General features: G+C 38.1%; 1 protein-coding gene across 22 annotated transcripts in view; it reads right to left on the bottom strand.

The window, feature by feature from the left end:
- Positions 1 to 20911, bottom strand: part of TTLL5 (tubulin tyrosine ligase like 5) — a 445087-nt gene that overhangs the window by 184166 nt on the left and 240010 nt on the right. For all 22 annotated transcript variants that reach the window (XR_013160369.1, XM_077123116.1, XM_077123107.1 and 19 more), the window contains one exon: positions 7174 to 7328. Coding sequence is in view for 21 of the 22 variants with exons in the window: in XM_077123116.1 (XP_076979231.1) it covers positions 7174 to 7328 (155 nt within the window). In the remaining variant the exon portion in view is untranslated. The remainder of the gene's footprint in view (positions 1 to 7173; positions 7329 to 20911) is intronic.

Genomic DNA, 20911 nt, shown 5'->3' with positions numbered 1-20911 from the left:
TATACACATAAAATGGAATATTCAGCCATAAAAAGGAATGAAGTACAATGTGGATGAAACTCAAAAACATGTTAAGTGAAAGAAGCCAGATTCAAAAGGTCACATATCATATGACTCCATTTATATGCTCTATCCAGAATAGAAAAATCCATCAAGACACAAAGCAGATTGGTGGATGCTGGGGGCTGAGGGGAAAGGGTGCAACTGCTTAATGGGTGGGTACAGGGTTGTTTTCTGGGGTGATGAAAATACCTTTTAGAACTAAATACAAGTGGTGCTTGTATAACATTGTAGATGTACTAAATGCCACTAAATGGTTCATTTTAAAATGGTTAAGTTGATGTTCTGTGAACATCACCCTCAATTTAAAAAAAAAAAAACTTAAAAAAAAGCATCGGTTTCTTGGTCAGTAAAATATTGAGAGTCTTTTAGCAGATGAAAGGGCATGAGAGTAGGATGAGATTTTAAATTCAAGGTTCAGGAAACGCAGCTGGTCTTCCTTCTAAATTCTTTGGGTCAACACTAAACCTTAAAAATGTATCATAGGGTGGGCAATGGTGGCACAGTGGCAGAGTTTTCGCCTGCCATGCGGGAGACCTGGGTTTGATTCCTGGTGCCTACCCGTGCCAAAAAAAAAAAGGATCATAGATGTTTCTCTACAGGAGTCAGAAAGAAATATACAAGTGTTCCTTCATCACTGTGCTTCTTTTCAAGCTTTTCCAAGGCTGGTAGAACAGAGTTAGTGGAGGGACAGAAGCTGATAGAAAAATCATGTGAAAATTAAACTGATTATGGATTAGGCAAACTTGGTATAATTTTTTAATTCTAGAAAAAGAGTCCTCATTCAACCTAGTATAGGGAGCTTTTTCATTCAAGCCTCTTAAAACCAAAACAGGGTGATGTGATGGTGGCTCAGTGGCAGAATTTTCACCCGCCATGCCAGAGACCTGAGTCCGATTTCTGGTGCTTCCCCATGCCAAAAAACCCCCCACAAAAAAACCAAAAGAAAACACAAAATAATCATCTATTTTGGATAGACATTAAAATTACACAGTGAAGATCTAAATATGATGGGTATTGGCTCTAACAATAACAGTTCGTGTGTGTGTGTGTGTGTGTGTGTGTGTGTGTGTGTGTGTGTGTGTGTGTGTGTGTGCGCGCGCGCGCGCACTTTAATCCTAAAGAAATATAAGGAGATTTATCTGTAATACTTAGGGGAGAGGGTAGTAGAGGAGGCAAACTAAACTAGAAAAATGCCACAGTGGCCAACCACAAAGCAATTTACATTTTATTTTGGCTTGCAGATAAGAAAAGATTCACTTTTTTCACTCTGGATACTAGGCCCTAAGTACCCAAATCCACCTTGCCTAGGCTCTGGTATAATGTCCAACCAGCTATCTTTTACATAGTTCCTTAGTTTACCAAAATTCTCTGCAATAAGCAAAAGCCCAATCATTCTGGCTTTGGTACAAAATCTTTGGTGTTTGGTTCTCTTGGTAAATGACTGGCTGCAGAGTCTGTCACAGAGCTTGAGCTGAATCAGGGTATGGCCTTTGAGAGGTTATTTGTCGGGTTGGGTGAGAAAACTAATAAAGGAATTTCAGGCAGAAGTATAGACCTTTATCATGTGTGTGCTTGAGAAACATTTATTCAAGTGAAAGTAAGACTTGTGAAGAGGAAGGGCAGGTAAATTTTATTTTTTGGTTAGGAAGGAGAGGGAATAGCAGTGAAATATAACTTTTTTAGAACTTTGAACATGACAGCTTTTCTTTTTTGCTTTTTTTTTTAACTTTTAGGCCCCCCCCCAAAATAGTTTCTTTTTCTGATTATGCTATTGGCTAGAGAGTATTATTTATATAACAGGATAAAGTACAAAATTATAAGCTCCAAATTCTTCCAGAGTAAAGCCCTCCCAAAAGCTGGACCCCCCCAGGATAGATGGAAAATATGAGTGTTTACTGGCTAGAACATAGAGCTGTAATGGAAATTTCAACATTTAAAAGAAGATAGCAGAAAGGAAGGGCCTGCTGAGTAGAAAGACGTTGCCCTTTAACAAAGGGGTCAAAGAACTAAGTAAAAAGAAGTCACCCTTTAACAAAGGGTTCAAAGAAAAGGAAGAAACTCTTGCTGGCCTCCCTCTGGTCCTGCCCATCCTCAGCTGGAAGGGTGGTATCTCTGTAATGCAGGCTCGGGAGCACAATGTACATGGGTGACGATCAGTTTCAATCTAAACTATGTACTAAACCAAGTGGTATGGCCATAGCCTGAGCAAGTCTAATTCTTAAGTTTTCCCTTTTCATAAAAAGTAACTAACAGTTACCAAGAGCCTACACCAAAGCCAAGCACCATCCTGGCTGCTTTCACGTACACGTTTTAATCTTATAACTTAATGGGGTAGATATCATTTATCTGCATTTTTAAACAGATGAGGAAATTGTGGCTCAGGAAAGCTAAGCAATTTGTTCAAAGTCATATACTTAGTTAAGTAGTAGAGCTAAGAGTTAAACAGGTCTGTCTGACTCCAACTGTCCTATCACCTACTACTACAACATGCCATCTTAACAGGGGTCACTGGCCCATTTCCTATAAAGTCCACATGCTTTTAAATAAAAGGAAACACTTAAAGGACTAGGCTCAGAATAATTTCTTTTCACAAACACAGAAGACAGAAGCACATTTTATTTTTATTCTCACATAACCCCCAGTCTTTGTGATTAATCTCACCACTTTGGCTACTGAATAATTTTTTGTAAAACTATGCAGCTCTCTTTTAAATCCTTTCATACTTTTCTTGATGCTCTTTCTTCTAATTGTCATAAAATTGAAATCTTTGACATATGCTTCTGACACCTGTTTCTCTAATCATTCCATGTGTATGTGGCATTCTCCCTGCTAGGGGATAACCTCTCAGTGATCAAAACCCATGTCTTAAAAAGTCATTTAGATGCTACCCAGCACCCAGCACTAGGCTGAGCACATGGAACCTACACCTCAGACAGTCAACTCTGTGAGAATGGACTATTATGATTTATTTATAGCTATGTCCCAGCATCTTACACAATGTCTGACATATTTGAAATGCATAGGAATATATTTTAAAGAAGTTTACAATCAATATGTCTGAGGACTGATTGAGAAGGAAAGGATGACAAGGCAGAGACCTGAGTCTCCAGCAGCATTTGTAAGAAACAATCTAAAAGAAGGGAGGAAAGTATTAGCCAAACTAGACTCAGAATCATTGAAAAACTTGTTCCAAAAAAATCACGTAAAGCAGGAGACCAGACTCTCTCTATATACTACTGAAGAGAAGTGGGCAATGGGGCAGGGTGACACCAAATATGACACAAGTTTCTAAGAGCTGGTTTTCCATCATGCCCCATTCCCCAGTAGAAAATTTTAAAGTTCTGACATAAAGATGTTCTCTAGAGAGTGGGGGTTGTCCCAAGCCAAAGAGCCCATGCCCACGAGGTCCTGACCTACCACAAAAAGTCAGAATAATCACATGGCTATGTTCTTTCTCAACTTCCCCCACCTTTAATATCGAGGAACAGACAAATCTCCAGGTTGCGTGTGTGAAAAAGCCAGAGAAGGATAAAAATAATTCAATGACAAATGCTGGAAAAACATACAAAGGGGCAGAAGCCAGACATTCGTGGGATTCCCTGACAGCTCGATCCACAAGGAAGGGCTGGACTGGAAAAAAACAGGGCCTCAGGTTCCTGCCAAGCCGTCTGAGGCCCTGTCCTTTCCAAATCATTCCAAGCAGCAGCCAAGACTTTATAGTAACCCTTCCAGGCCTCACAAAGAAAAATTCAGGATGAACCCACTGAGTGCTCCTCACCTAGAAAACTCTCCGCTCTGAAGTGGTCCAACTCCATGGTAGACTAGTGGTAATAAGGAGAAGCCTCTAGATATCAACTCTCAACTCCTAAAGACTTCCCATGTGCCCAGAAAAAGAATAATTATAAGGCAGCTTTAAAAAAATAATAATCTAACTCATGGGCTGAAGAAAATTTTGAATACCCAGATGTCAGTATACAGAAACTGAAAACAATCACTTTCAGAAAAAAGAGGTTATGAATACTGGGTACCTGTATCCTGGAAGCCCAATAGTATAATTCTAAATTGGCCTTCCTTAGAGGCACACCTCAGGCTTCTAAACATGTGACTGTATTTGGTCCTGACTACTTTCTCTTCTGGAGAATGGCCTGCAATTAATCTCACTTATTACCTCTGAAAAGTAACAACAGAGGAATGGCTGGCCAAGTCCAACTCCAGAGCGTCTAGGGAGCTGCAAGCTACATGGCCAGGCCTCAGACTGTCTGGGCAAGTCGTGGGCTTTCTGCCTTCCTCTCCCACAACAAAGCTTGAATAGGAACTCCAGACAGACCAGAGGGACCGAGGGATCTGAGAAGCTGGGCTGAGCTCACACTGACCCAACGGGAGACGACAGCCCTCAGGCTACACTTGGGGTGGTTTCAAAATAGCCGGGGAAGAACAAGGTTGTCTGGTGAAAACTTGTGTGATCCATAAAATTGAGAACAATAGCAACACCACAGGGAAATGAAAAATAACACTGTAGAATTCCTGTGACTCACCGGTTTTCATTCCTGTGGCTACCAAGTGACTGAATCCTCTGACATGCAGAGATGAAAAGTACAGCCAACAATGGGATTCTCTTTACATCTCATTAGTGTTTGCAGGGCAGCCCGTCGTTTCAGTGAATTATCAGAGTTTATCAGCCCTGGAATCCACTGTTGCTATTGTAGAAGTACTAGTAAAAGTACCTTTCATTTACTTAGTACCTACTTCCAGGGAGATCAAAGTGCTTCAAAGATAATCTAAAAGCTCTCAAAACAGGCCGGTTTATATGTAAGTATGTTTACCCAATAAAAAGATTAAATGACCAGCTGAGGACCACCTAGTGTTAAAACAGGTAATAAATCTCACATCTCTAAATACTAATCCCATAGTCATTGAACCTAGTCACCCTTACTACTAAAGGAAGAACAACTAGACACTCCACAAAACAGTGACTTACCAGGTCAAATGGAAATGGGGCATGGAACTGTGAAGAACAAGAGTTGGGGGATCTGCCTGGGGCCCATATCATAGCCAGGTCTGGAAGGACTCTTGAGAATTCATTTTGGGCTGGTTTGGCCAGGTTGGGGGGTGGGAGTGGGGGTGGGGTGATCTTCGGGAACTCCACATGGAAACCATGGAAACGGAACTCCCAACGTCCTGGCAACCAGGGGTTACCTGGGGGGCAGAGGAAGGTTTCCTAAGGTTACTCTGGACTATAACAGGACCTGAATGTGGGCCTTTCTGCTTAAAGAGGCCATGATGAGAGGGCTATTATGGACACAGCTAACCTAAAAGGAAGAAGACCAGGGAACTTTTTGGGAGGCTGCTTTCTGAGCGATGGCTTTGAAGTCAATCTTATAATACCACGTGATCAGAGACAGCCTCAGGAGCACAGTCTGGTTGGGGAGAAGGCTGTTCACAGGGCTGGATTCTAAGGCCTGGCTCTGACCTGGGAAGATCCCTCCATCTTTTTTGGTTTGAGCACTAGTGGGTGGTACCATGAGAAGACCCTATACCAGCCACAATTTTTGTTAAAATATTATTCTCATTCCCTCTACAAGTATAAAAATGACTAAAACTGTACTTTTCCAACGTGGTGTCATTTTGACAGTTTGTCTACATAATATGGAAAATGGCTGTTGCTGGTTATACAGATAATACATCCAGATTCCAGTAAAAATGTTTTCTATGGAAACAAGGCTCTGGTATTATGATAAATCTAAGGAAAAATAAAGATCTATGGCATATACAGAATTTCTTTTTTACAACTTAACATCTTAAGAATGCAGTTACCCTACAGATTAAAACGTAAAATACCAAACAACAGATTTTTCCTATAAAGAGAATGGTGTGGGAAACATCCTATTTTAAAAATTCTTCTCTCTTGGTCTTCAAGTTCTTGTTATTTTCAGCTGTAAATTTTCAGCCCTGATCACTGTGATCACTGGTACAATAGACATTTTATCAAACAGAGCATGATGTAAGGTGCTTATGTTTACGTTGTTTCCTGATCAGAGTTTCTGCTTCTCAAATTAGCCCCTTAAGTAATAATTCTAACACCAACAGATACTTTTACAACAATTAGGTATTTCCTCCATGCCCAAGTTTTTAATCATCCCTCCCAATCTCAGGGCAAGGCAGCATACTAAGAGCTACTAGGCAGAGGCTGCAAGGGCTGGCAAGGGGGTAGGAGCTCTGTGGAACACTCTGTGGCACTTCTTTATTTGGAGGAAGAAATATCTTAGCTGGTAGGAATACTTAATCATAACAGTCATATTTCTCTCTACGCCATTTAACCCAGGGACCGATTCAATTTAACTCATCTTTAATGGCCACTAAAGTAAGATGCATTGGGAAATCCATTTCTGACATTTTTTTTTTTTAACGCAGGAGAACTTAATATATGGAGAAAATCAGAATTCGATATAGTGGTTTCTTTTTTTTTTGCACAGGCAGGCACCAGAATCGAACCCAAGTCTTTGGCATAGCAGGTGAGAGTTCTGCCACTGAGTCACCATCCCACACCCTAGTGGTTTCTTTTTTAACTTACAAGTTGCTTACTTTATGGCCAGAATCTACTAGGACTTTATCATCTGTTACTTCTCTCTACTACACAAAGGTTATTTCCTTCCCACTTCCCAAATGAACGTTGTTTGGGAGGCTATTTGGGTTCAATTATATAACCTAGATGATAAAATAAAAAAATATACATGTCCAAAGAATCCAAAGGTACTTTAACACTCTGTGGTAGAAGGTATAAAAAATAACTGGAAGATGAAGAGAAAATATCAAAAAGTTCAAGAAAATGTTGACCATAGGCAACGATAAAATACAGTATAAATTCTTGCTTTTTCACCCAGAAGTGAATTACTTAACTGTATCAGAAATTTCCTTTTCATTTGATTTGCCTTAAAACTACCTCAGAAGTAAAATGAGGTCTTATTCAAATGCCAGAGGATTAGGACATGTAGGGAAGAGGTATCTGCCTTATGGGTGTCTCTGTACAGAACTCAAGGTGGGTATGGCTTGCTTCGGACATAGGCCATCCCTAGTGTAAGCCAAACACGAGCTCTACGGTCCCTCATTTACCTGTTTCCAGGAGGGCTGGAGTGGCTCTGGAGAGCTTGAGGGTCTGACTGCGTTGACCAAGTCGGGCCACTAGGACTGATAACAGGCCGAAGGGTGGGGGGAGTTGAAGCACTGCTTCTGCTTACGACACCACTTGCCAAATTCAAGTTTGTTACCTAGAAGTGAGGGAAATAACTTGATTTAACAGAGTTTTTAAAAAGTATTAAAAACATATGGTTAAAAACAGGATTGAGTAAAATCCAAGAGATGCTGATTCAGGTGAGGTGAAATAGTGGCTGTGACAAAGGCACTCATTTTAAGACGGTTTCTGTGTACATCAAAGAACAGAAATGAGGATGGTTAGCGCCAGTATAGGTTAACAGGTGTCTATACTATTCTTTTGTGCAAAGCACTACTGTTCAATGCTAGGTGCTGTGAAACACAAAGATGAATAACAAAAATGGCAAGAATTTACTTAGAGCTTACTCTCTGTCAGGCAATAGTCTAAGAAAATGGACAAACTCCTTAGCCTTTCCAGCCCTCATTTTCTCATCTGAAAACTCTAAATTCCTAAGAAATTTTAGTTATTAATAATAATAATTATTATATACATAGAACTCATTGATTTGGAAAGAAAAGATGGACTGTTGATAGAAAAATGGACATTGATTTCAATAAACAACTTACATAGAAACACAACTACCCATTAAACATTAAAAATTCATCATTTCCACCGGCAACAAAAGAAATGCAAGGTACAAGACACTATTTTTGTGTCTCACATTGGTATAAAACAATAAAAAAGACAGAACCCAATAATGACAAGAAGTGAGAGCATACTACTTGTGTGACTATAAATTGGTAGATCTTATATAAACCAACTTGGCAATAATTATTAAAGACATTGTGCTGGTTTGAATCTGTTATGTACCTCAGAAGAGACCATGTTCTTTTAATCCATTCTTGTGGTGGTATATCTGTTGTGGGTGAGACCTTTTGGTTAGGTTATTTCAATTGAGATGTGACCCAGCCCATTCAAAGTAGGTCTTAGTTCTTTACTGGCTTCCTTTGTGAAGAGGATAAAAGATAGCAAAAGCCCAAATGCTAAGAGAGGTCTCACAGATGCTTAGAAAGAAAGCCATTGGAATCAGAGGCTGATAGCAATGGAACCTGGGAATGAAGGACCCGCAGATGCTTGCCATGTACCTTTCCATGTGACAGAGAACCCTGGATGTCAGCAGCCTTTCTTCAGAGATGACGCCTTCCTCTTGATGCCTTACTTTGGATATTTTCATGGCCTTAGAACTGTAAATCTATAAACTAACAAACCCCCTTTGTAAAAGCCAACTCATTTTTGGTATGCTGCTTTCCAGCAGCTTTAGCAAACCAAAACAGATGTTAAAATATCCATACATTTTATGCTACAATCTGATTTTCAGGAAGTATGCTAAAAAACAACTGCAAAAGATTAATGAAAATTACAATTCTAACAGCAATCAATATTTATTAGAACTTATTATGAGTTTGTATAAATGAGTCAAGACCATTTAAATCCTTACAATTCTACTGATGAGTACTATTATAACCCACATTTTTGCAAAGAAGGAAACTGGGCTGTACAATGAATAAATGGCAGAACTAGGTTCTGATCCATGGTCTTAGCTCCACAGCCCATGTGTTTAATCATCACACTATACTGTGAACAGATAGTGAAAAACATTAAGCATTACTTTTAATGTTGAAAAAGGAGAAGATCTAAATATGCTCCATCCACATAAGAAAACATTAGGTTTCCATTAAAATTTTTTTGAAAAATACTTAATGAAATAGGAACATGCTAATAACACAAGTTGAAAAAAAAATACCAAGAGGAAACCATAAAAAGAATAGAGCAATATTCCTTCAACACATACACATACACATAATAAAACATGGGAACACACTCCTGGACGACTAGAAATAAAAACCCAAAATACAAATGACATTTATTTCTGAATGCTGACTTATTTTTTTTCTTACAGCAATCTATATTTCCCAAATATTCTATACTGGGCATGAATTACTTTAACAATTTGGGAGAAAATTAAGTTATTATGAGAAATACAGATGTGAAGAAGGTAACCTTAAAATCTGGAATTGAAAAGAAAGGACGACTGTAAGAAGCACTTCATGAAAGAAGATGCACAAAAATGCCGAAAAGAAGGAAGACACAAAGCTGAATGCAGGATTTTGAGCCTGAGATACCAGAGAACAGTGACATAAGTCTTAGGAGAAGGGATTTAAGTTCCAAGAACTTTTGACAAGGCTGCCCCTTACAGAAGCATCATCATTTTCATCGTAATAGTTAATACCGACTGCATGCTCACTCTGCGTCACATACTAGCTGTCCTTGCATTATCTCACTAAATCCTGAGTAATCACTTTGATGTCAGTGCTATTATTACCTCTATTTTACAAAAGAAGAAACCGAAGGCCAGAAAGAGTGAACTAGACTAAGTCATACATCTATTAAGCGGCAGTGCCAGGATTAGAATAGAGAGTGTTTGACTTCAAGTTTGTATGGTATACATTTTCCAAATAATATGGTTTAACATTTGGGTCGTTATAGTTGCAGTATCAGGTACTTTTATATCCCCCTTACACCTTACCTCACTCCACAGATAAAAAGACTAAGGCTCAGAGATTTAAAGGTAAGTAATTTGCTCAAGCCAAAAAACAGTTGCAGAACTGGTATTTCTGTTTTGAAATACATTTTCCAATTTTGTACTTAGTATGGAAACAATCTTGGTTACCTTTAATTATTGGAGGTTTTGGAAAATATAATCAGATACAGTCATCAAATTCTAAAGAGTGATTATATAGGGACTGATTATTCAAAATTATACTAGCTTTTCCTTCTTTCCCTTAAATCTTATTTCCCACTTGTTAGCCTTCACCAGAGGATATTAAAGAAGCAAAGCAAAGAAATTCTATCCTCAACCAAACAGTTTGTTCCTTAGGAGGTACAGTAAAAGGTGGCATGACCATGAACAAAATTTTGCACTATTGGTAGGTTTTGGTTATTCATGTAATATTCATTTTTTAATCTGTGGATAAACCAGTAATTGACAGCCATTGTGATTACCTTCTACACAAAAGTAAAGCATCATCATTGAAAGAGCAAGTGAGCAATATTTAAATGAGAGGCTATATAAGAAATGAAGATTTTTGAAGCTTCTCACCATTTTTTTTCTGAAGGACTGCTGCTAAAATCCTTTCCCTACTAGATGATAACATGTCCTCTAATTTGAGCATTTTAATCTTCCCTCTGTGTGGTTTTGTTTAGAAGACACTCAGAACATATTCCACATTATCCTCTCTTTCTCCACCCCCACCCTGTCTTCCCGGGGCTAATCAATGATCCAACAATTTGGGACTGACCTGATATGGCCTCAGAATCCTTTTACACACATTCCATGCCAGCCAATTATAAGTGACAGGGAGATGAACCCATTTTCCACTCCTGCTCAGGGGCATTGCCCTTTTCCAGACCTGCTGAGTCTTATATATACAGATTTATCCCTGGCTAAGGTTTAGCCCATTGAATTATTAACAGATTTAATGAAGCAAGAAAGCCTTTGGTCCTTCCTTTCAGCTTCTCATCTTTTTCAGGATGGGCAGAAGGGGCCACTGAACTACAATGGACTCACTCACCAATTCTGGCCCTAGAACTACCTTGTCCCACCCCAGGGAAGACTGAAGGCAGAGCAAATCTCCCAGCATTGCACCAGACCTAAATGAACTCTACAAGCCAATTAGAGTCCACACCTGCAAGTTTCCTCCCTAAAAAGACAAGAAGGATAATGAACATGGCTGTCCCCAGGCTGCATCTGCTTCTCTGTCTATCTACATTACTCTGGGAAAAATAAACAAAACCAAGTTGATCAGATGATGACAAAGCTACAAATGGCACTTACATGTATCTGCTTTGCTATGATAAGTAATATTTCACCGCTAAAGGATTTTAAACAAGGACAGGCTCACAACATAGAAAGACACAGCACCTTCCACAAATCAGTGGTTTATCACTTTAGTTAGTACTGTTAGCCTGTTACAATGGAGGTCATGCCCACTGGGTCATAACTAGAGTCTATGCTAATACAACTAGGTTGGCCATTTCACAAATTCATGCCATTGGTTACAAAGAGGCTCAGAAGATAGGGGATAGTTTAAAATCTAGCAAATTATTGGAACTATGACTAAAAGAACATGTCCTACTGATAATGGTTTCAGCATCTTTATGTGCAAAAGGAAAAAAAATGCATAAAACAATCTCATACTTTAATGCTGGGTCCTTTAAAATGTTCTACCATAATCAATTTTTATGCAAACATGATACCTTTTAGATACTACTACAATAACAGTAATAACAACAAAATATTAACACTAATGGTAGCTAAACGTAATTTAATCAGTACCAAGCATTGTTCTAAATCACATTACCTATGTTAAAGTCATTTAATCTTCAAAACAACTCTATTAGATGGGTATAACTACTGCCCTCATTTTATAGATGGAAAACTGAGGTTTAAAGGTAAAATAGCTTGCTCAAAAGCATGTAATTGCCACATTGAAGTCCCTGGATTCAATCCCTAATCTGTCTGATACAAAATTACCCATTGGTTATGTCAACCACGGTGTTATTTCCACTGCCTTCTGTCACTGAATCCTGCAATATAAGATGAGGTCAGAGAACCAGCAGCAGCGTTATTTGGGAGCTTGTAAAAAATGCAGAGTATCAGCCTAGCCCTAGCCCTAGGGGATTAAAATTCTCAATTTAACAATATCCATAGGCAGTTTGCTTGTACCTAAAAGTTTGAGAAACACTTGTTATAAGGGATGACAGAGAGAGGAGAGAACAAGAAAGAGGAAACACTGCTCCTCCACAGAGCTTAAAGAGTATCCAGAAAAACTGGAGAAATGCATTTGATAAGGTGCAGAGCAAGATGTAACAAAGGGGAAGGAATAAGGAAAATAACAATAGGAACTTTAAGATTTTACCATTCCCGATGCTGTTCAGATGTTCAAACATTAAAATGAGTAATCATTAAATGTGCCAAGGACACAAAAGTTGGTAAAACAGTTTAAAATAAGCTTTAAAAACTTCCAAGTCAATTTGCTATGCTGCCATGAGAATTACTATTTATGGATATAAGACATTTATGCCTAAAAGAAATCAGTTACTGCATTTTTCTCTACCCTTGCCTCCCTCCACCCAGTTACCCAAGTGAATGATTGCCTGTGGAAATCTGGTCCTGGGATCCTACCACCATCTAAGCTTTTGTGCCTGTTTGGCAGATGTTTCACCCTTTGCTTTCCTCCTCCTCCTCCTCCTCCTTCTCTTCTTCTGCTCCCACTTTCCTGGAGGTGTTTATGCAGATATTTCATTCCCCTTCCCTTTCCCATGTCCATTGCCACAGTGACCTCAGTGAATTTTTTCTTTTAGTACCAAAATACTGTTTATTTTAGAGCCAGCCTTCCGAATAAGGCAGGTGAGCAAATATCTGAATGTGTGGGGTAGGGACACATTGCATGCATTCCATCTAGACAGGTGTTTAAATTACAGCAGGAATAAAGACAGGTGATGGATTGAAATGGGGAAGAGAAACACAGAGAGGGAGGCCAATTTCCGGTGGCTGTGCCTGCTCAAATGTTACTGCTATTTGCTAAAAGTAGTGTTGCTGTCAGTGCTATAATTAAAATATGATGGTATCACCCTGATGGATTCCCAGAATATACCCATAACCCACCCAGATTCATATCATAACCTTTTATATCCAAAAAGGGTCCAGGGATAGGCCTAACTAGATCACTGTTGCTATAGTTGGCTTGTTCTAGAAATACTGCAGAAGTGAATGCTCAAAAGAAGTCCAAACCTTAAAGATAATTCAATATATATTTACTGCATTATTTTTTATAGGCAAGACCTTGGGTGTAGTCCTAAGGGTTTACAGATTAAAATGTCACCACTGCCCTCAAGCAACTAAGGGATTTATAATCTAGTAGGTGAGCAAAACACCTACACAAATAGCAATAGTTAAGGCCTCCAGAATGTAAGAACCAGAATAAAAGTGCTAATAAAATTCAAAGGCAGCATCTGAGCTGGGCCTAAAAGGATAGGCAGGAGGATGAGAAGGATTTCTCTGCTGGAAAGGACAAACCTAAATAAAAATGCAGAGAGAGACAAGGAGTAAGAATGTCTGAGAAGGAGTAAGTAAGTCTAATATGGCTGAAGCTCAAGAGTAACAGAAGATAGGAACAGACAGAAAAATAGCTTGGGAGGTTCCTGAATGTCATACTAATGATTCTGACATTGACGCAGTTGAATAAATAGGCTTGATGAAGGGTTCTGAGCAGAACAGAGCAATATCAGAATTGTGGTCCAGGTAGGTTAAGTCTAGTTCTGTTTTGTGGGATGGGCTGTAAAGGGTTAGTAAGGAAAGATCAGATCAGTTGAGGGGTAATAAGGCTGAGATCAATAAATGCTGATGTTGGTTACCCATCACGTACCTCCTCAGCTAAGGAGAAGTGCTGGTTACTAGAGACAGAGAATAGCGTTTGTAATTTTAGTGACTAAAAAAATGAAACAAACTAACTAAAAACTCGAGTTCACATGTCACATTTTCTTTTTAGATCTGCCCTCTTTTGGACTGCATGTGCCATGCAGCTGGTAAGGCCAGATGGAGCTGTCTGCCATTTAAGAAAGGAAAGTCTAAGGGTGAGTGTCTTAGCCATCTTTGTTGTAAGACCTTACAGAAAACATTTTTTCTTAGATTTATTTTTCCATGCCTCTCTTTAACACTGAAATGGTTTGAGGTACAAGATTAGGGGATAGGCCTGGTTGTAGGCCTCATGGTAAAAGAAGACATTAGATCAATCATTGTTTAGCCCAAGTCACCAAATCTAGGGATTCCACTGAGGAGCTTGCAGCCAAAAATCTTATAGTAATAAACAGGATGCTCGTGCCTGGAGAATCCTTTCTGAGCCTCTCCACCTGAACCTCAAGGTAGTGATTAAATAATCCTATTCCAGCCACAGTTCTCCTAACAGCCCTGTCTGCTGTAACTTTCAGCTCTACTACAGAACAAGAAAACCAAACAAACAGGCATTTAAATAGAGTCTGGTTTTAGTGGCTATTTGGAAGGACAACACAGGATAATGAAAAACAGTAAGATTCACATCTCCAATTGGAGTCTTTGAGTCCTCCATCAGTCCATTAACCAGCATCTCCCTCTGTACAGGCATGTTCTCTCATACATGCCGTGGAAACACTTTAAGGACAAGACACTCTCCTCTCACTGCAGATTACAGAATTCTATGTTTCTATATGTTAAGTTTGTCTATAAATGTGGCAAAAAACATTCACTGAATGAGATGTGCAGATTTTCACATGACTTTTGTCTTTCTTAACACAGTAATAATAGTTGCAGCTTGAGGAAAATCCAACTAAAAAATATACATACAGCTATGCCAGCTGAATTAAATTCTATTGCCCCCAACCTGGGAATAGAAAAATTTAAAGCTCATTCAGTGTTTGATCACTGGTCCTAGAAAGGTCCCTCAAATTATTCAGCCCAGCTGGAACCTGAAATCTTGTTGCTGAACCTGAAAGCATATTGGGCTTTATTTTATAATTGCAAATTTATTTTTCATCTACCTCAGTGGGAGAGACAAAGAAATTTCATGCAATGTTTTGTACTGTATTATAATTGTAGGTTTATTTGCCTATCTTTCCCCACAAATTACAAGTTCCTTCAGCATGGTCTCCAGAGCTTAGTCAGGTAGGCATAAAAACACTTATACAGAAAATGACCGGTATAAGTAAGTGAGAATCTTCCAAAGCACACATACCCTTTACCTCCAGCTAGTTTCACCAGTGAGTAGAAAAGCGGTGAGTGTCATTGGAAGTGTAATAAGGAAATTAGAGGTTTTAAATGGCCTATTTTTGCAAAGACTAATACAGGAGGGCCTACTTAGGAATTAGGGGAAATTAAATTATCAGTGATTAGAGTTACAGAAAAATATGTGCTGTTCTTGCTAGGCCCTACATAATTTTAAAGATGACTTCTGCCTGGTCTTGATGCCTTGAGCAAGTTTCTCAACTAGAGGAAGTACTAGGTTTGACAAACGGATTTTGCTCTTGGTCTGAACAATGTGTTTACTATGTTTGTTTCTTCTTGGCATGGAAACTGCAAAGGCCTAACAGCCGATTTGAAATTCACAGGAACTAACCTTAGGTTCACTAAGGCTGTTTGCAAATTTAATATATCTTATTTATCAAAATTCAGATGGAAATTCAACATTAAAGATTCAATTAATAACAGGTTAACACATGAGTAATAGGTGACATTGCATTCCCAATGGAGTTCATGATCCTAGCATGGTTCTACCTCCTCGTTATGGCAGGATTTGTACAATCCTAGATGATTCTTGCCTGGGGAGGTCTAGAGATGGGGTTTCACAAGAAAATTTTATTAATTAAGCAAATATTTGTATTTGGTATTATTTTCGCACTCAGGATAGAATAATGAGAAAAAAAATTCTTGCCATCATGGAGATGACAGCCCAGCAGGGGGGTATGTATAAAAAATGTGAGAAGCAAATGCAGTCATAAATATCGAGTAATCATTGTTGGCAAAACTCTAGCTATTAATGGACATAAGCTACCTGAAAGTTTTTAGGGGTTCTTGACTATGGGGTCTAAGGAACATCAACTGGAAGACTGGACACAATCTGGATGACCAAGATGAAAGGCATAAGATGGTCCAGGGTACTGTTCACTCATGGAACAATTAGCAAAAACTGGCAAATTCATCTTTCTCAGAACTTTGGAAAAGAGTTAAGGGGTTGCAGTAAATGGGTGAGCACCAAATTAAAAAATGCAGCTTTAAAAAAATGGTAGGAGATAATATAAACTATGGACTATAGTTAATATACAATTATAATAATACTTTTCATCAATTGTAGGAAAGGAACCACACTAAAACAGGTATTAATAATGGGAAGGAGGGTGTAAAGGAATTCTGTATATTCTGCACAATTTTTTTGTAAACTTCTCTAAAAAAAAGGGTGGGTGTAGGAGGCTAGAGAAGTTTGTGATATCCCTGCTGGCCCCTCTGCCATCCCTTCCTCAGCAATGTGTGGAGGTGGCCTGTATTCCCACTGTGGGTCCCTGGCCCTGTTCTGGAGGAAGCAGAGTAACCCCAATGCACATACAGGGGTACCCTGTATGTTAGGGTGGAAGCCTGAAATACTGAACCAGGAAATCATTTTAGGATTGTTAATTTCAGAACTTGTCCTGCAGACAGAAGCAACTTTCAGACAACTATAGCAGTATAAGACACAATTCATTCAAAGGCCCGTAGGGAAGAGGATTACCAGTTTTCATGATAAAACAGAGCACCTGAGAAGGGAGAAAGTCCATTTCATAGGGAGTTGAGGAAGGTTTACAGGTTACAGTTCCTGTAAACAGAGGAATTCCTAAGGCCATGAGCAATCCCAGACCCAAAACAAGACAGAGAGGACCCTCCACTTTACTTTCACCTCTGACTAGTCTTAACAAGACTTTAAGTACAGCATGTGAAATCAGAGCCAATTTGCAAAGACAGTAAAAAGTATTGTTTGCGTTGGTTTCTTTTTGTTAGCTTCTAGCACTCAAGGAAATCTCTTTCATATCATTAGCTGGATACAAACTTAAGGAACAGAGAGCTCACAGACTAAATTCCAGAAACACTTTAATATATTAAAATGTATAGTGTGCAACAAAAGATTATAAGGCAAGCAAAGAAACAGGAAATGATGCCCATCAAAAGGGACAAGAAAAAAAAATCCAGAAATCAACAAAATAGACCAGATTTTGGATATAATGGACAAAGAATTAAACAAAATGATCCTAAATATGCTCAAGAAGATAAAAGAAACACAGAGAAAGAACTAAGGGTATCAGAAAAACAATAAATGAACCATAAGAAAATCTCAATAAAGAGATAAAAATTTTAAAAAGTAACCAAACGGAAATGCTGGAGTTGAAGACCACAATAAATTAAATGAAAAAGGGTTTTAATCACAGATTGGAGATGGCAGAAAAAAACAATGAATTCAAAGACAAGATAAGTGAAATGGTTCAGGCTGAGCAATAAAAAAAGAATGAAAAAAGAGTAAACCTAGACTAAGAGACCTGTGGGACACTATATAATATCCATACTATATAATTTGTACCATTGTATACATTATCAGAGTCATGGATGGGAAAGAGAGAAAGGAGCAGAAGGAATATTTTTTTTTAAATGATGGCAGAAAACTACCCATATTTAACAAAAGACAGGAATATGTACATTCAAAAAGATCAAGAAAATCCAAACAGGATAAACTCAAAGACAAACACATCTACATACCTAGTATTCAAATGCTAAGAACAAGGCAAAAATTCTAAAAGTTGCAAGAAAAAGCCAAGGTGTTATATACAAGAGAGGCCGAATAAGATTGCAGGTCAATTTCTCATCAGAGGCCATAGAGGCAAAAGACAGTGGAAAGAAATATTAAAGTGCTGAAAGATAACAAATGCCAACCAAAAATCCAGTAAGACTGTTTTACAAAAATGAGGGAGATATTAAGACATTCTAAGATAAACAAAAGGTGAGGGGGTCTATCACCTCTAGACCACCCAACAAGTAATGCTAAAGGGAGTCCTTCAGACTGAAAGTAAAGGGCACTAGACAGTGGACTGAAGCAGGATACAGACAAAGACCTTCAATAAAGGTAACCATATAGGCAAATATAAATGCTGATACTATTGTATTGTATTTTTTAGTACGTAACTCCAATTTTTACTTGTTATAGTTCTAAAATTCAAATACATAAAAAATAATGATAAATCTATGGTTTGGGATAAACCTGTGTAAACACGTAATTTGCAACGAGTACAGCAGAAAGGTGGAGGGGGTGGAGGGATATAAGAACAGTGTATGTGTTTGCTACAAAGTTAACTTGATACCATACCAAATGTGACTGTTATAGATTTAAGAAGTTAAATTTAAGCCCCATGGAAACCACAAATAAAATAAAGAAAAACAGAAAGAAATGAGAAAGAACTCAAAATAGAACCATACAAAAAAATCAAATAAATATGAAAGTAAGCATCAATGGAAAAATTGAGGGACAAAACATTGTAGGACTAAATACCAGAATACCAGAAAAAGTTCTGAATTAGTAGTAGTTATTTTAACAGAAAATGGCTTAAACTCCCCATGAAAAAGGCAGAGATCTACAGAATGGATAAAAAAGTATGAACCAACTACATGCTAATTACCAGAGACACACCTTAAATTCAAAGACACAAGGAGGTTGAAAGTGACCGGGTAAAAAATATGTCATGTAATTATTAACCAAACAAAGAACTATGGTAGCTATACTAATATCAGATAAAATAGACTTTAAGTCAAAATGGTTATGAGGGACAAAGTTCTCTATACCAATAAAGCAGTCAAATTGAGCAAGAAGACATAAGAATTATCAATACATATGCACCCAACAGCAGAGCCCAAAAAATATATGAAACAAACTCTGACAGATTTCAAGGGAGAAATAGATGTTTCTACATTAACAGAATTTAATACATCACTTTCAGTAATACATAGAACATCTAGATAGAAGATAAATAAGGAAGTAGAAAACTTACATAATACTCTAAGCCAACTGTACCTATCAGACATATAGAACACTTCATCCAAACAGCAACAGAATACACATTCTTCTTCAATGCACATGAATCATTCTCCAGAATAGACCATATGTTAGGTTACAAAACATACTGAAATTATACAATGTATCTTCTCCAATCACAATGGAATGAAGCTAAAGTGCAAGTTTCAATCTATTAAATACTCCAGAAAAGGCAAGTTCTTTCATCCTCATTGAATACTGCTGGGTAGTATCTTTTTTTATAGTTTCCATGGAGATGTGACCCACCCAGTTGTGGGTTGTAACTTTTTAGTAGATGGTTTCCATGGAGATGTGATTCTACCCATTCAAGGTGAGTTTGCTTACTGGAGCCCTTTAGGAGGGACCCATATTGGAAAAAGCTTTAGAGCCAACAGAACCAACAGAGCCCACACAGCCAGAGACCTTTGGAGATGCATAAAGAAAATAACCCCAGGAACACTGTGAAGAAGCCTGGAGAGAAAGCTAGCAGACTTTACCATGTGCCTTTCCAGCTGAGAGAGAAGCCCCGAACATCACTGGCCTTTCTTGAACCAAGATATCTTTCCCTGGATGCCTTAATTTGGACATTTTTATAGCCTTAGAACTGTAAACTTGCAACTTATTAAATTCCCGTTTTTAGATGCCATTCCATTTCTGGTAGATTGCATTCCAGCAGCTTCTGTAAACTGAAACAGCTAGAAATCAGTAACACGGAGAAATGGAAAATTCATGAATATGTGGAAGATAAACAACATACTCAAACAACCTATGGGTCAAAGAAAAAATCACAAGAGAAATTAGGAAATCTTTTGAGGCAAACGCAATGAAAACATAGCATGCCAAAATTTATGTGGTATAGCAAAGACAGTGTTGAGAGGCAAATTTATAGCTTTAAATGCTTATATCAAAATATAAGAAAGATATCAAATCAGAGCCCTTACCTCAAAACTAGAGGGTTTACAAAGAGAAGAAACTACATCCAAAGTAAGTAAAAGGAAGTAAATTACAAAGATCAGAGCAGAGATAAGTGAACTAATTAAAATAAAAGAGAATCAACAAAATCAAAACTTCATTCTTCAAAAAGATTAATAAAATCAGCAAGCCTTCAGCTAGACTGACAAAGAAAAAACAGAGAGAGGGCACAAATAACCAAAATCAGAAATGAAAAGGGGGACATTACTAACAACCCCATAGAAATAAAAAGGATTTATAAGAAGATACTATGAACAACTGTATGCCAGCAAATTGGATAACTCAGATGAAACGGATGAATTCTTAGAAACACACAAACTACATACACTGACTTAAGAAGAAATATAAGTTCTCAACAAACCAAAAACTAATGAAGAGACTGTAACAGAACTGAAAAATCTCCCAGCAAGAAGGAATTAAGAATGTGCAACAGAACCAACTGTAAAAATTCAGAAATAGATAGCACAATACTATCTGATCATAGCACAATAATATAAGTACACTGAGGACGACTGTGAGTATGGTTGAGGGAGAAGGCTAGGGACATGTATGACACCAGAAGGAAAGATCAAGGATAAAGATAGACGGTATAATTTAGGAATGCCTAGAGAGGACAATGATAATAAATAAATGTACAAATATAAAACATTTTTGCATGAGGGAAAACAAATGAATGGCAACATTGCAAGGTGTTGAAAATGGGAAAGGACAAAGGAAAAAGTACAATCAATACAAGCCAGGGTCTATGGTCAGCTGTAACACTGTAATATACTTCTGCTGAATGTAACAAAGGCATTATGCCAAAACCAAATGTCAACATGCGGGGGCTATGGAGGAGGGGTATGGATTCTTTACAGAGGTAAAAGAAATGTCTTCATATAGATTATGGTGGCAGAGGCATGGCTATTTACTTAGGCTGGATTGTATGATGGGGTAGGGTTGCCATATGATCCCATAATCCTGTTGCTAAGTATATACCTGGAGGAACAGAGTGGAGACACTAATGGACATTTGCACACTGGTGTTTATGGTGGCAGTGTTCAGGATT

The sequence above is a fragment of the Tamandua tetradactyla genome, chromosome 12 (genome assembly GCF_023851605.1).
Source record: "Tamandua tetradactyla isolate mTamTet1 chromosome 12, mTamTet1.pri, whole genome shotgun sequence".
In the NCBI taxonomy this organism is placed as follows: Eukaryota; Metazoa; Chordata; class Mammalia; order Pilosa; family Myrmecophagidae; genus Tamandua; species Tamandua tetradactyla.
The sequence above is the reverse complement of the archived record's forward strand: the minus strand, read 5'-3'. Positions and strand labels throughout refer to the sequence as shown.